General features: G+C 33.5%; 1 protein-coding gene and 1 long non-coding RNA gene across 5 annotated transcripts; one reads left to right on the top strand and one right to left on the bottom strand.

The window, feature by feature from the left end:
* Nucleotides 1-2,549: 2,549 nt before the first annotated feature.
* LOC114399958 lies at nt 2,550-8,493 on the bottom strand. Of its 4 annotated transcripts, none has more exons than XR_003663873.1 (8): nt 8,387-8,493; nt 7,385-7,455; nt 6,642-6,943; nt 4,415-4,471; nt 3,798-3,882; nt 3,191-3,327; nt 2,947-3,034; nt 2,550-2,722 (listed from the first exon to the last, which is right to left on the bottom strand). It is a non-coding gene; the product is annotated as an uncharacterized LOC114399958 (long non-coding RNA). The 4 variants fall into 4 exon arrangements; XR_003663872.1 differs by having other exon boundaries at nt 3,798-3,874; XR_003663875.1 differs by lacking the exons at nt 6,642-6,943; nt 7,385-7,455; nt 8,387-8,493 and adding an exon at nt 5,232-5,893.
* A 2,439-nt stretch (nt 8,494-10,932) lies between these two features.
* Nucleotides 10,933-13,018, top strand: LOC114398289 (BTB/POZ and MATH domain-containing protein 4-like). The gene is made up of 4 exons (XM_028360472.1): nt 10,933-11,406; nt 11,797-12,142; nt 12,291-12,570; nt 12,731-13,018. The coding sequence occupies exons 1-4, from the start codon at nt 11,000-11,002 to the stop codon at nt 12,832-12,834; spliced, it is 1,137 nt and encodes a 378-aa protein (XP_028216273.1). The 5' UTR covers nt 10,933-10,999; the 3' UTR covers nt 12,835-13,018.
* The last annotated feature ends 269 nt before the right edge of the window (nt 13,019-13,287 follow it).

Below are 13,287 nucleotides of genomic sequence, written 5' to 3'. Positions count from 1 at the left end.
TAATCTCTTGGGACATCTTGTTCCACATATCATTTGCACTTCCTTGTGATTGTCCACACCATCCCTCCCATATCTTTTGTTGGAAGATTCCTTGTTTCTCACCCTTCAAGTGCCACCATTTGATCCTTGGTGCTACCATAGGACTTCTTCTCTTTGCCCTATCTCTAATTCTTACATCCATAACCAAAACTCTATGTTGGGTAGTCAAGCTCTCTCCTGGGATAACTTTACAGTTCAAGCAATACTTCCTATCAGACTTCCTGATAAGGAAGAAATCTATCTGAGAACATGTCCCTCCACTTTTGTAAGTGATAAGATGTTCCTCTCTTTTCTTAAACCATGTATTGGCTATAGAAAGATCCAAAGCCTCCGAAAACTCCAAGATGGATTTACCCTCCCCATTCATCTCCCCTAGGCCAAAACCCCCATGCACCCCCTCAAAACCTCTAGCCACGCTACCTACATGTCCATTGAGATCCCCTCCTAGGAAAACTTTCTCTCCTTGGGGTATATCCTGAAGTACCCCTTCTAGATCCTCCCAAAATTTTACCTTAAAGTGTTCTGCTAACCCAACCTGAGGTGCGTACCCACTAATAACATTAAAGGTGTCCTGTCCCACTACCAATTTTAAGGCTATGATACGATCTCCTACTCTTTTTACATCCACGACATCCTTCTTCCACTCCTTGTCCACAATAATCCCTACCCCATTTCTTGATCTGATTTTTCCCGTATACCACAGCTTAAATCCCGAGTTGTCTAATTCTTTCGCTTTTTCACCTGTCCACTTAGTTTCTTGTAGGCACATAAAATTGATCTTCCTCCTCACCATAACATCCACTATTTCCATAGATTTTCCAGTAAGTGTGCCTATATTCCATGTACCAAAGCGAATCCTTCTGTCATGAACTAGCTTCTTTACCCACACCCGTTCACGAAAATGTGGGAACCCTTGCTTACTTTTCACTACATCCGGGCGGCGATGCAGCGGCCCTTGCTCTTTTGACACTGTACTCGAGCCATACAGCGCGTTGCTTCCGGGCAACGACCTAGCATTCACATTATTACGTAATTGATCCATGTCGTAGAGATTCGACAAAGTTTTACGTTGGCTGTCGAAAGCCTAACACAACCCTCTCCTTTTATCTGGGCTTGGGACCGGCTAAGAATAGCAAAGCTAACCTAGGCAGGATTATTATTATTATTAACCAATACAATATATTATTATACTGACATTTCTTCAAAAAATTACTTAATCTTTTTTTTATTGATAAATTTACATGGAGGAGAATTTCTTACAGGTTGAGAGTGGCTTATGAAAAACTTTTAATTAGGAAGCACAAGTTGATTTTGCTTGGAGGAGAATTTCTTACTGACTGCTTGATGAAAAGCTTGGAAAGCAAGGGTATTACGGTAGGTGAGAAACATTAGTCATTATTTTTATCATTGATCTTCTGAAATAAAGGTACTGTGGATGGTTAGTTCATGAAACTCATTCTTTTGTTTTGTTTTTTTTCTTATTTTTCTTTCTGCAAGAAGATTCTCCTAAAGAACCATTTAGAGTCAGCTATGAGGTTATGGAAGTTCCCCAAACAAGGAATTGGTAAGCTACGTGTATGTAATTTTCAAATGCCATAAATTATGAGCTTAAAATAACTTGATTTAGTTTTCCTGTTTAAAATAAGAATTCCAAAACTAAAAATTGATTAAGTGTAAAAAAAAAAATTTTAAAAACAGTATTCTAATTATTTGATTTGATAATAAAATTATAAATTAAAAATGTACGAAAAAATTATAAATTAAAAAACAATTAATTTGAAAGAGTATTGATTTTTTTATAAAAGCATTATATTACAAGAAAAATGACCTATACCTACAGACAAAAACTGTCACTATAAGTAAAAAATCCGTAGGTAAATGTATAATAAACCTTGTCCTACAGACGTTTCTTCCGTCAACTTTGAGGGGGCGTATAATGACAACTAATTATCTGTCAGTATAGATTTTGCCTACTATGTATAGTGTGTAGGTAAAAGTCATTAACTTTTACTTACATCTCCTAACTGTAGGTAAAAGTCTTTAACATGTACCTATAATCTTCAACTGTAGGTAAATGTTTAGATCTTAGAGAGAGCTTATAACATACATAATTGAATGTGGGCAGTGCAGCAATCCAACGATCCTTCCAGCTCCAACTCCAACTAGCTTTGCCAAGTTCATAATTACCTAGGCCTTGGCTAGAGCTGACCCTCCACTATTAGAGTGACAAGACATCAAGGCCATAATCTAGTACAAGGACCATAAAGATGTCTACAATATCTTTTGCATATATACACAGAGTTAGAGTGACAAGACATCAGAATAACTTCCACATATATTTCAGTTAGACATAATTTTATAGTTGTGCTCTTAATTTTATTGATTTATATTTATAAGAAATAAATTTAAATCTAGAAGTATTAGCTAATCGCCATTTCCCTAATCAAATTAATCAAGAACAATTTTAGACCCATATAATTAGCATTCAAAATCCAAAATTAGACTACATAAACATAAAAGGAGATTCTACTGTGTGCGCATGTTCATACATAAACATAATTACAGTTCAAATCTGTCTTTCTTTTTGAGTTTTGAAAATAATAATAAACATAAAAGGAGATTCTACTGTCTTTCTTTAATGTCTTCTTCAAGAAGCCCCCAGAAGAAATCTTCTGTGTCAAACCTGTGTATCAGATAGGGGTTGAGAGTCAATGCATTTTTTTCCCAATTGGGAAGGGGAAGGAAGAAAAATGAAAAAGAAAAGTAAGAAAAATGCTACTCCAATGATCAAGAAATAATTTGCAGAGTAGCTTTGTCCTATTGAAATAATAATTTTACCATCAAGATTATATGATTATGGAAAGATCATCAAACTGTCAACAATCATGAGAATTTTCAAGAGTTTACCTGAGTACACTCTATCAAGCACACGGGGAACAACACAGAAAATAGTTGGTTTTAGTTCCCCAACATCATCAATTAACAATTTGACATCCTACAGCCATTGAGTAAATGATGGTCATATTCCAAATCCGAAGTTCAACTTTTGTGGGGGGGGGGGGGGGGGGAATCAAACAAATCCAAAGTTTAATTATTACATCAAATGTTCATTTCGTAATGACAGATATATACATATACTACAAATACTTACCCCACGCCAGAAACCAATTGAAGCACCATGCCATATGAATATCTCCTCAATGGTCCTAAAAAAAGTATGTGCGAGTGGAAGGTATGATATGTATACATCCTTTTCTTAATTGGAAGTTCAAAGCTCTGAGTTTGATCCTGTGGCAGTATTAAAAATTGAATTAGGAATGGGAAACACAAAATATTCAAAGCAAAAGACATAATTAATTCCTTGAGGTCATGACTGAAATTAACCTCAGAAAAATAAATTCCAATGTATATGATTCTGTATAAATTGGTCAAACCAAACAATCCCCAAGTTTCCATTTACAAGATATCCTTATATTTTCATTTCCATTGCACAAAAAAGTTATATTCATTAATTGTTGTAACAAAGACATAAAAATGAATGCTTCTTTCTAAAGCACAAGCATTTTAGGAAAGAAAGGAGAGAATCAACAAAACATGCTCTTGAGATACTTTGTTGCATTTGGAAATGTCTTGAATAGCTGAAAAGTTTCAAAACAAATATTTGGGTGAGACTAACTGTTTACAAAAGATTGTACACAACTCTCAAATCCTTCCTAACAATTAAACTGCTATAAAACAGAGGGTTTAGATAGGAGAACCTCAGGTATCTTCTTCTCTTCTGCAAGTGCAATTCAGACCTCTGAATGGCATATAATAAACTCTATAGCCCCAACACCTGTGTGACTGTGTCATATGAATGAGAGTGTCAAAGCATCTGAAAATTATAAGTTTAATTTGAAAAATGAATATTTGTACAATGAGATATTCTCCCAGTACCATGCACCATTTGAATTTACTGCATGCAGTAAACTTCAAAAAACATATCATTGTTAGAAAAGTTATATATCACAATTTTAGGTACCGGACAAGTTTCAGTGTAAGTTCTTTACTTGCATTATTTTAAAAGGACTTTGTTCGTAAATAAGTGGAACTCTCTGCAAAGAGTAGATATTCAATATAAGAAACAAAGCTTCAATATAGAAATATCTTATTCTCCATTAAGCTCAATAAGGACTACAAAAATCCAACTACCAAAGAAACAATACAGTAGAAATAGAAATAACAATAGATACTCAGCACAAAAAAGAAACAAAAATCAACATATCAACATCTAAATAATACAATAGAAACCTCCAACATATAGAGTGAGCAGAAAAATTAAGATGGAAAAAACTGACAAGAAAACAAGGGAAGCAAATTCAAAAATAAAATGTACCTGCATGCTCATAATCCATTCTGCAGAATTGGCACCATAAATACCACATTTTACACCCTGCAAATCAGCAATATATGAATTAAGCTGAAATGAAAAAATTGCTAGAAACTATAAATATAATCATATGCAAATATGAAATATCAAAATCATATAAAATAATAATATCCATGTCAAAGAACCAAGCACTTGAACTCACATGACCATGGTTCTGATTCACTCTTGAGCTATTCATGCACATGCAGATAGCCACATTACCAAGAACATATGGTCATATGTCTCACATTACCATGGTTCTATTTTGAACGAAATAGCTATCTGCCTCCTATCCTATTGAAACAGAATTGTTTAAAATATGTCATATGTCTCATTTAACTAGTCCTCCTCCGGTTAAACTACTTCCACTGCATTCCAACCGCATCCCTTTATCATGTACCGGGTAATAAGTCTCAACTCTTAAGTCAAACTAATGAAACTATCGACATTTAAATGGCAATATTTAAATTTGAGGAAACGATTTACATTTATAGTTGTAAATGAGTTTTCATTCAATATAACCTTTTTAATTAAATATTAAATGAATGGGTAAAATTATTTTATATTATCAATACAAATATATTATACTAACATGAACTGAATATTATTCAACATAAGTAAAACAACTGAGTATGTTGTAAGTATACTAAAAGTTTTAACTTCTAATTAAGTGTTTCATTTTAATTTTTCATAAATGAAAAATAAAAAATCATATACAAGTTTTAAAATAATTATTAAAAATCAATAATCATTAGATAATACTCCAATAATTAAGTATTCGTACCTGTTATAAAACCTGAAGTGCATGTATATATATAAATCTGAAGGGTGACGCAGCAGAGGGAAAATAAGCCTGGAAATGATGGAAGATGATGACGCAGCGATTGAGGTGAGGAACCATGTTTCCCCAGAGCCAGAGGTGGAGGACGCCGGAGTTGCTTCGTTGTCGAATCCAAAGGTAATCAGATGCTGCATGTCTTAATTATATGGAGTATTATGTAACATGAAACATATGATATATCACTTAACAACCGCAATTGTTGGACCAACGATACTAACCCTGCCGTAGGCGTTAAGGGTCATGTCGTCACCTTCTACTCTTACTTCCTCATGTCCAAAGTGTGATTGATTACTATTACTATGCTAAAGCATGGTTACGTTCTTTACTTGCTTTGTGTCACCGCACAAACAAGAAAATTTTCTTGCTTTTTAAATTTCGTATTTTCAGTTCCACTTAAATTGTATGTCTCTCCTTTTCCTTAGCTTTCATGGAGCATTTCTCGTTCTTCATTAACTCTCTTGTTCAATTCCTCTTCTTTTTTTATGAAAATTTCTTAGATTTTTTTATTTAAATAATTAGAGGCTTGTGACAAATTCGGAATGCAAAATGATTTTAAAGGTTCAAAGGTAGCAAGCAAATCTGCAAATGTGAGTAAATGTGAAAGATTTTATGGCAAGTGAGATTAAAGTTTCATAGATCGATAATTTTTTTAAAATAAATTTGTAATTTTGTGTGAAATATGATATTTTAATTGATAGTTTTATGTATAAAAGGTGAATTACACCTTTTCGTTTTGAAAATTTTCTTTTTATCAGATTTCTCTTCTTCTTTCTTATATGTCTTTCTTGATTTCCTCATCTCTTTTCTAATTTAAATTAATTTCCTACTCTATTTTTCAATCTCACGTGATTTTCTCTTATTTCTTTTTAAACATTTTTTAATTATTATTAGTATGAAGTCTACCTCCAGCTTTTCTACTTTTGCTTTATGGTCTTCAGGAAGCAGCCGGACCTCATCAATCAATTGGATACACTAGGAGACATTCTCAGGGGACACAAATTCCAATTCCTAATAATAACCTTGCATATTTATGTTTGAATAAATCTCCTGTAATATATTACTAATAATCTTATTATTAAATGAAAAAATATTAAATATATATTTTTTAATTTTATTACTTTGTAAGAAGTATTACAAGCATCTCATATATACATTTTTTTTAAACATCCCCAAACAATATAGCCAAATCTGTTCAATAAATACGAGGATGATACAAATACTATAATACTCTACTTATACATTGCCTATTATTATCATCCCCAAAAGTAACAAATGTTAGGACACTTATTAGTACCAAAATCTGCTTGAAGTATACTGCATGCAAAGTTTTGTTCTAAATTATATATACTGTACCTGACTAATCATATAAGAAGCTTGGTTCCAATTAAATGCGAAATAACTGAGGATGCATCGATCAAACTCATCAATAAATTTCTGGCATAAAGTAGTAGGGTCCTTCTGATCAGCAAGATATTCAAGGATGCTTTCCAAACACTCCTAATAATAATAACAGTAATTGCTCCCTCTGCCTCATTTGGAGAAGAGGTAAACCTGTAATCATATGTAAGCTCTTCCCACTGTTTAATGTCCCTCTTCGCAAATATTATAATATGTTCATTGCCATTAACACTTATAACTCTGGAATAGCAATTTGGCTGCACTCAAACAAAAATTATAAGCAATTATTTTTTTCTTTAGCAACCAAAATAAGGCTGAATGAATTCTTCCATAAATAAACAAGTTGAATTGCAATATTTACAAACTAATGTCAAAAGCATAGGAGTCAATTCCATATAGTGGCACAGAGCAGCCATATAGAAGGTAGCAAGATGACATGTATTTTGAAGTCAAGGTACGCATTACATAAATTCTGACAAGAGAGAAGCTCTGATCCAGAATTGAATCCCACATAGCTTGTGTCAAATTCTTTCTTAAACATGAGTCGCCTAATATTTGAACAGAGATTTAGCTCACATATAGCATCTAATAAACAACTAAGTACCAGTATATTGTTAATCCCACATAGCTTTTTCCCTTTTTTCTTTTTATCTAATGTTTTCCTCTGAAAGCCAGTGGAAATAATAATAATAATTTACCTGGATCTATTCCATCAGTGTTTGGAGAGTCAACTGGAGGAAGGATGGTCAGCCCTTGAATTATAATGTCACTGCAGAGATAGAGGACAATAAGAATAAAAGAAAACACTGTGAATAAAGATTAGTCCACCAACTGTCTAATCAACCTTGTTTAGTTTTGACAAAAAACACATACATCCTAACCCTAACTCTTTCAATCAGCATTTCTCTCTCTAAAATTTGTCTCCAAATCACAAACACACCCATTCCACACACACACAATACAAATATTAATTGACCTTTCAATAAATGAGTGGTCCCTACAACTCCTTTTGAATCTAATTGACTCATTTTAAAACTCATAGCTAATTGTATCTAGTTGTGTAGCAATCACCACTACTCAAAACAAAAAAAAAAGAAAAAAATAAAAGAGAATGAACTAGAAAGTAGGGGTTCAGTTAAACCATTCACAATCAACATTCTTATTTCAATTCAAATTTCAAAATAAAACTCAGCAAGTAACGGCAACATGCCATGTAACCTGCGCATCAATCCCAAACCCTATGTTAATTGTCGCGTGTCCAGAACGAAGAAGAAGAAGATGATGATGTATCATATGGCTACACACTCTCTTTACCCAAACACGAACAGATAAACACGCAAACCAAGGGCATGGAAATCGAACTATTACATTATATATGCAGCAAGTCAGGCAAAGTATAAATAAAAACAAATAATAATATAATAATATACAAAAGCTGAAGCATATAGAAAACTGAATCAAGTTCAGATAAGTTTGCAATGTAACTGAAATTTCTCCTGATGCGTTAATCAATCAATCAAATTATTCTTCGCGGTGTGAAACACGTAAGAAGAAGAAAAAAAGAGGGGAAAACGAAAAAGAAAAGGGAAAATTGCGAAGGAATTGCAAAAAAGAAAAAAACGGAAAAGCGTGATTGAGGAATTTCCTGAGAGAAGAAGGGAAACAAACGGGGAAAGGAAGAAAAGAGAGAAGGGATCCACCTTGTAATGTTGGGGCAGACGGATGTGTTTTCAACGTTTTCGTCTACGGGTTATTTTGGTGAAACTAAACTAGTACCTTCTTTGCATCAATTCAAAGGCCCGGTCCATAATCCAAAGGCTTGTGGCCATTTTGTAGATTGATTTCAAGATAAAATGAATATCATTGCTGAAACTAACAAGAAATTGCCATAAAAGATAATGTTAATCTAAATTAATCCAAAAAAATAATGTTAATCTAAATTAAAATTTAATATTACTAATTAATATATTTTATCTTTAAAATTTTGAACAATTATTAACTAAAAATTAATTTAAATTGAATGGTTATTTTTTGAGATTGAGTATTTACTAAAAAAACAAGAGATTAATATTCAAATTTAAACAGTCTTAAAGAGTTTTACTTACACCAACAATCGTAGGTATAAGACTTTTGAGGTTATACCTACATCAACCAATTATAGGCACATGTTTTATGAAGTTTTATCTACATCATGTAGTTGTAGGTATAAGTTTTTTAGAATTTTGCCTACACTATGTTTTTGCAAATAGTAATCCTTTTGCGTTTTACCTACACTAATCAACCATATGCACAAGTTTTTTGGAGTTTTACCTACACAATGTAATTGTAGGTAGAAGTCTTTTTTCAGTTTTAATGAATTTACTTACACCAAATAATGGTTGGTACAAATGGTTGAGTTTTACCTACATTAGTCTCTTGTAGGTAGAAGTATTTTTGAGATTTATCTACACTAATTAATGTCTGTAGGAAAAAGGCGCCCGTAGGCTTAGGTCATTTTTCTTGTAGTGAATGCTTAAGGACATCTTTCTTCATATGGGGCCAATAAAACTTTTCTTTGAGTAAGACAAGGGTCTTGTCTATCCCAAAATGGCCCATGAGGCCATCCTCATGGCTCTGTTTCACAAGTAATTTCCCGATGGATCCTTGGGGTATGCAAAGCTTTCCCTCTTTGAACAAATATCCATCAGCCAAATAGAATCCATCTTAAGCCTTTTGCCCATAACTCTCATAAATAGGAGTGAAATGTTCATCTGAAGTGTTATACCCTAATTTCGTCAGGGGATTGTCATTCATTGATTCTCGCTAGCCAAACTGTGTTGTTCGACACCAGTTATCGCATAAAATGAAGGATAGTTCAATGTTTAGATCAGGAATGCAAAAGATACCAAAAGGAGGGGGCAAAAAGTTCTTTTCATTGAGTTTCCTGGACCCTAGCTCCCCTAGTCTAGCCTCTGGCTCGCCTAGGCGAGCCAATTGCTTCATGGCTAAGTCGCAGCTTGCCTGGGTGAGTTGCAGGTCCACCGAATGCAATTTTTGGCTATAAATAGGCGTGAAGGGGGTTGAGTATAGGGTTCCAAGGTTCAGCATTGAAGGATATTGAGAGAATTTAGAGAGTAGAAGAAGAAAGAAGAGAACATGAAGCCGAGGCGCTACCGAATCACGACCATGATCGAACCCTACATTGTTCCTTGTTCAGTGTTCTTCGTGTGGGCATCGATTAGTTTTGTGTTTGATATTTGAATGTTATCGATGCACCCTTATGGGTCCCCCTTGTGTTTTGTGCATATTCATTTCCTCCATCTATCATCGGTGATTTCATTTTCTTTGTAAAGTTCAATCTTAACTGATCACTAATGTTGTAAAGTTATCTTTAAAGAGGTTGGAAGTTAACGAACGAAACCAAGATAAAATCAACTCATAACTAACTACTTTTTATCAAATATCACTTGAGATCATTTCAAGGTCCAACTCCTTAATGATTCTCTCCTCTTTTCAAAAGTTAAAACATCATTTCAAGGTCCAACGCGTTAAATGATCTTTTTGCTCACAATTAAAATGAATCTTTCAAAAAACATAAAACCAACTTAACACACAAAACATTCGAACTTAAAGAACATATCTGAATTCCTCATCGCACCTGAGGATACGTAGGAGCAAGGGCAACACCCTTGTCAACCCGAAAAAAATAAAGAAACATAAAAAAGAAAAATACATAATTTTGAAGTTACGTTATGTACACTCGATTAAAGGTTGTCGTCCATTGTGACGGGCATGTATACCTTCCCCGTGCGTAAACAATTCCCGAACTCTTCTTTTCAAAATTCGCAGACCCCCTTTTTGGTTTTTCTAACGTTTTCCTCGAATAGGACAAAATGGGAACATATTATATTTTTAATCACTAAAATTTTTAGGATTTTTTATTCTAGTCCCTAATAAAAAATTAAGGAACATTGACTAGTAAGAAAAAGCTCAGGTATTACAAATAGAAATCCTAAAGAGTTTAGAGACTAAAAAGATAGTAAACCACAATTGTTTTTTATAATGTGTAAGTCATTGATGATATTTGATACGAAAACCTAGTTGTTCTCATGCGCACAAAAGCTTCAAGAATAAAGATCAGATTAAAGTATAAAAGAAAAATCTTTAAATCATTAAATGCCATCGTTCTTTTATTCACTTGCCATTTATTATTTATTTAATGTAAAATTTAATGAAATCCATAACTTAGTTGGATTGAAGCCAAAAACATAAGATCTGATTCAGTGCAAATCCGTGTTCCTTTACTTTTCGAGAAAAATTTACTTCCTTAGAAAATGTCGCGTGCGATGTGCAACCCAACAATGGTGAGTAGGAGTGTTCTAGGGTCCCAAACGAGTTCAAAATCGGTGACAGAGACAATGAGTGGTTCCCACGAGTTTGTGATCAAGGGTTACTCACTAACGAAGGGAATGGGCATTGGGAAATACATCGTGAGTGAGATTTTCATAGTGGGAGAGTTCCAATGGGCCATATACTTTTTCCTTGATGGTAGGGACCCCAAAGATAATGCTGCTTATGTCTCTGTCTTTGTTGCACTCCATTCCGAGAGCACCAACGTTTGTGCGTTGTTCGATCTCACGTTGCTCGACCTATGCAAGAAAGGAGAGCACAAGGTTCATAGCAACTTCAGTCACTCCCTCACGATTGGGCCTTACACTCTCATAAACCATGGCAGCATGTGGTTAGTGTCAGTGTTTTCTTTATTTTTATTTTTAGAAAATAAAGATTGAAATGTATCTTCGTTTTTTTATATTTTAAAATTTAGTTTTAGTCTCTATACAAACTTATTATATTCGTATGTCCAACATTTATGTAAACAATATAGTCTTTAAAATAAAGCAAAGTGTTATTGATTTTGCTTTTAATCTTTTTTCACCTATTGTCAGGGGTTAAAGAGATAGCTCTTTTATTAGAATATAAGACATAAAAATTAAATTTCCAAAGGAACTAGAGAACCTTGTGATTTTGGTGATATGATTTGGATATCATCATGATTTATTAGCTCTTGTATCCATTTTTTGTGGTGAACATTACGTATATAGTGATCAATGATGCACATGTTGTGTAATAGGGGCTATACGCGGTTTTTCAAACGGAGACACCTTGAGACGTCAAATTTTCTCAAGGATGACTGCTTGAAGATAAATTGCACTATTGTGGTTTTAGTGTCGTCCATAGATTATTCTCAGTTAAACACAATACAGGTTCCTGAATCTGATATTGGTGAACATTTTGGGATGTTGTTAGAGGATGAGGAATCATTTGATGTTACTTTCTTGGTTGGTGGAGAAAGGTTTCATGCTCATAAGCTTGTTTTGGCAGCTCAATCAACCATGTTTGAAACTCAATTTTTTAATGCGATGAAGAAGGATGATCAGGAGATAGTTGTTATTGACATGGAACCTAAGGTTTTCAAGGTGTCACATTCATTAAAAGTTCCTTTTTTTCTCTATACCTTTGTAGCTGTTTTTTGTTCCACACAAGATAGATGCTATTTAATTCAGTTAAAATCTGACCTATCGTTTGGTTGGTTATCTAATTTTTATCGTGTTCTATGTTGGGCAGGCTTTACTTCATTTTGTTTATAGAGACACTCTTTTGGAAGATGAAGAGCTCTTTATGTTGGATTCGTCATTCTTTCCTTCGTTGTCTGAATCATTTATAGCAAAGTTGTTAGCTGCTGGAGAAAAGTATGGTTTGCCAAGACTAATGTTGATGTGTGAATCTATACTTTGTAAAGACATATCTGTAGATTCTGTTGCCTATATTTTTGCTCTTGCTGATCGTTATCGTGCTACCCACTTGAAGTCCATCTGTCAAAAATTTTCTGCTGAAAACTTTGATGGTGAGTTTCCATGCTTAACTTTCAAACCCAACTCTACATTTGAGTTCATAGTCAATTACTTCTTTGCTTGTAATATATTTTCATCATTTTGGTGTCTACATTATTTGTTAGTTGACAGTTGATTCTCATATCATTTCTTTCATTATTATGTCTATTGCAGCCATGATGCATTCTGATGGTTTTGAGTATCTTAAGAAAAATTGCCCATTACTGCAATCAGAACTGCTAAAGACTGGAGTAGGATGTGAGAAACAATTTAGTTGAGTGGGAAAATACTAAATTGTATGTGCTTAATCCAAGGTCTAGTTTAGAGGAGTGACGACCTAAGATCCAAGGTTGGAAGAGACCAGAAAAATATAAAAGAAGATTATATATAGTTGTGCAGTAATCTTTTTATATATTATATTATGTTACTTTATAAATGAATTGAAATTACATTCTTCTATAATGTCTCTATTTTATATGTCTAAATTAAAATGTGGTATGCGATTATAAAGAGTATTTTCTTAGTTTTTTTTTTCCCTGTGTTACATTTAAAATTCATGTTAATGAATTTGTGGCTCACTATTACAAATCAGCATGCATGTGATAGAGATTCTCAACCCTTTGTCCTTTCTTTTGGAAATACATTTCACACACTTTCTCTATAATTAGGCCAAAGGTATCTTTCTCTCTCGTATGTTACCACATCTTCAAGTTTCATCCAAAATTTCCAAA

This window comes from Glycine soja, chromosome 19 (genome assembly GCF_004193775.1).
Source record: "Glycine soja cultivar W05 chromosome 19, ASM419377v2, whole genome shotgun sequence".
Lineage (NCBI taxonomy): Eukaryota > Viridiplantae > Streptophyta > Magnoliopsida > Fabales > Fabaceae > Glycine > Glycine soja.
The sequence above is the reverse complement of the archived record's forward strand: the minus strand, read 5'-3'. Positions and strand labels throughout refer to the sequence as shown.

Excerpts from the sequence above, each read along its gene's own strand:
- LOC114398289 (XM_028360472.1), top strand. The coding sequence starts at position 11,000 with ATGTCGCGTGCGATGTGCAACCCAACAATGGTGAGTAGGAGTGTTCTA. Across the intron at positions 11,407-11,796 it reads ATAAACCATGGCAGCATGTG|GGGCTATACGCGGTTTTTCA; the intron begins GTTAGTGTCAGT and ends GTTGTGTAATAG. Across the intron at positions 12,571-12,730 it reads TTCTGCTGAAAACTTTGATG|CCATGATGCATTCTGATGGT; the intron begins GTGAGTTTCCAT and ends TGTCTATTGCAG.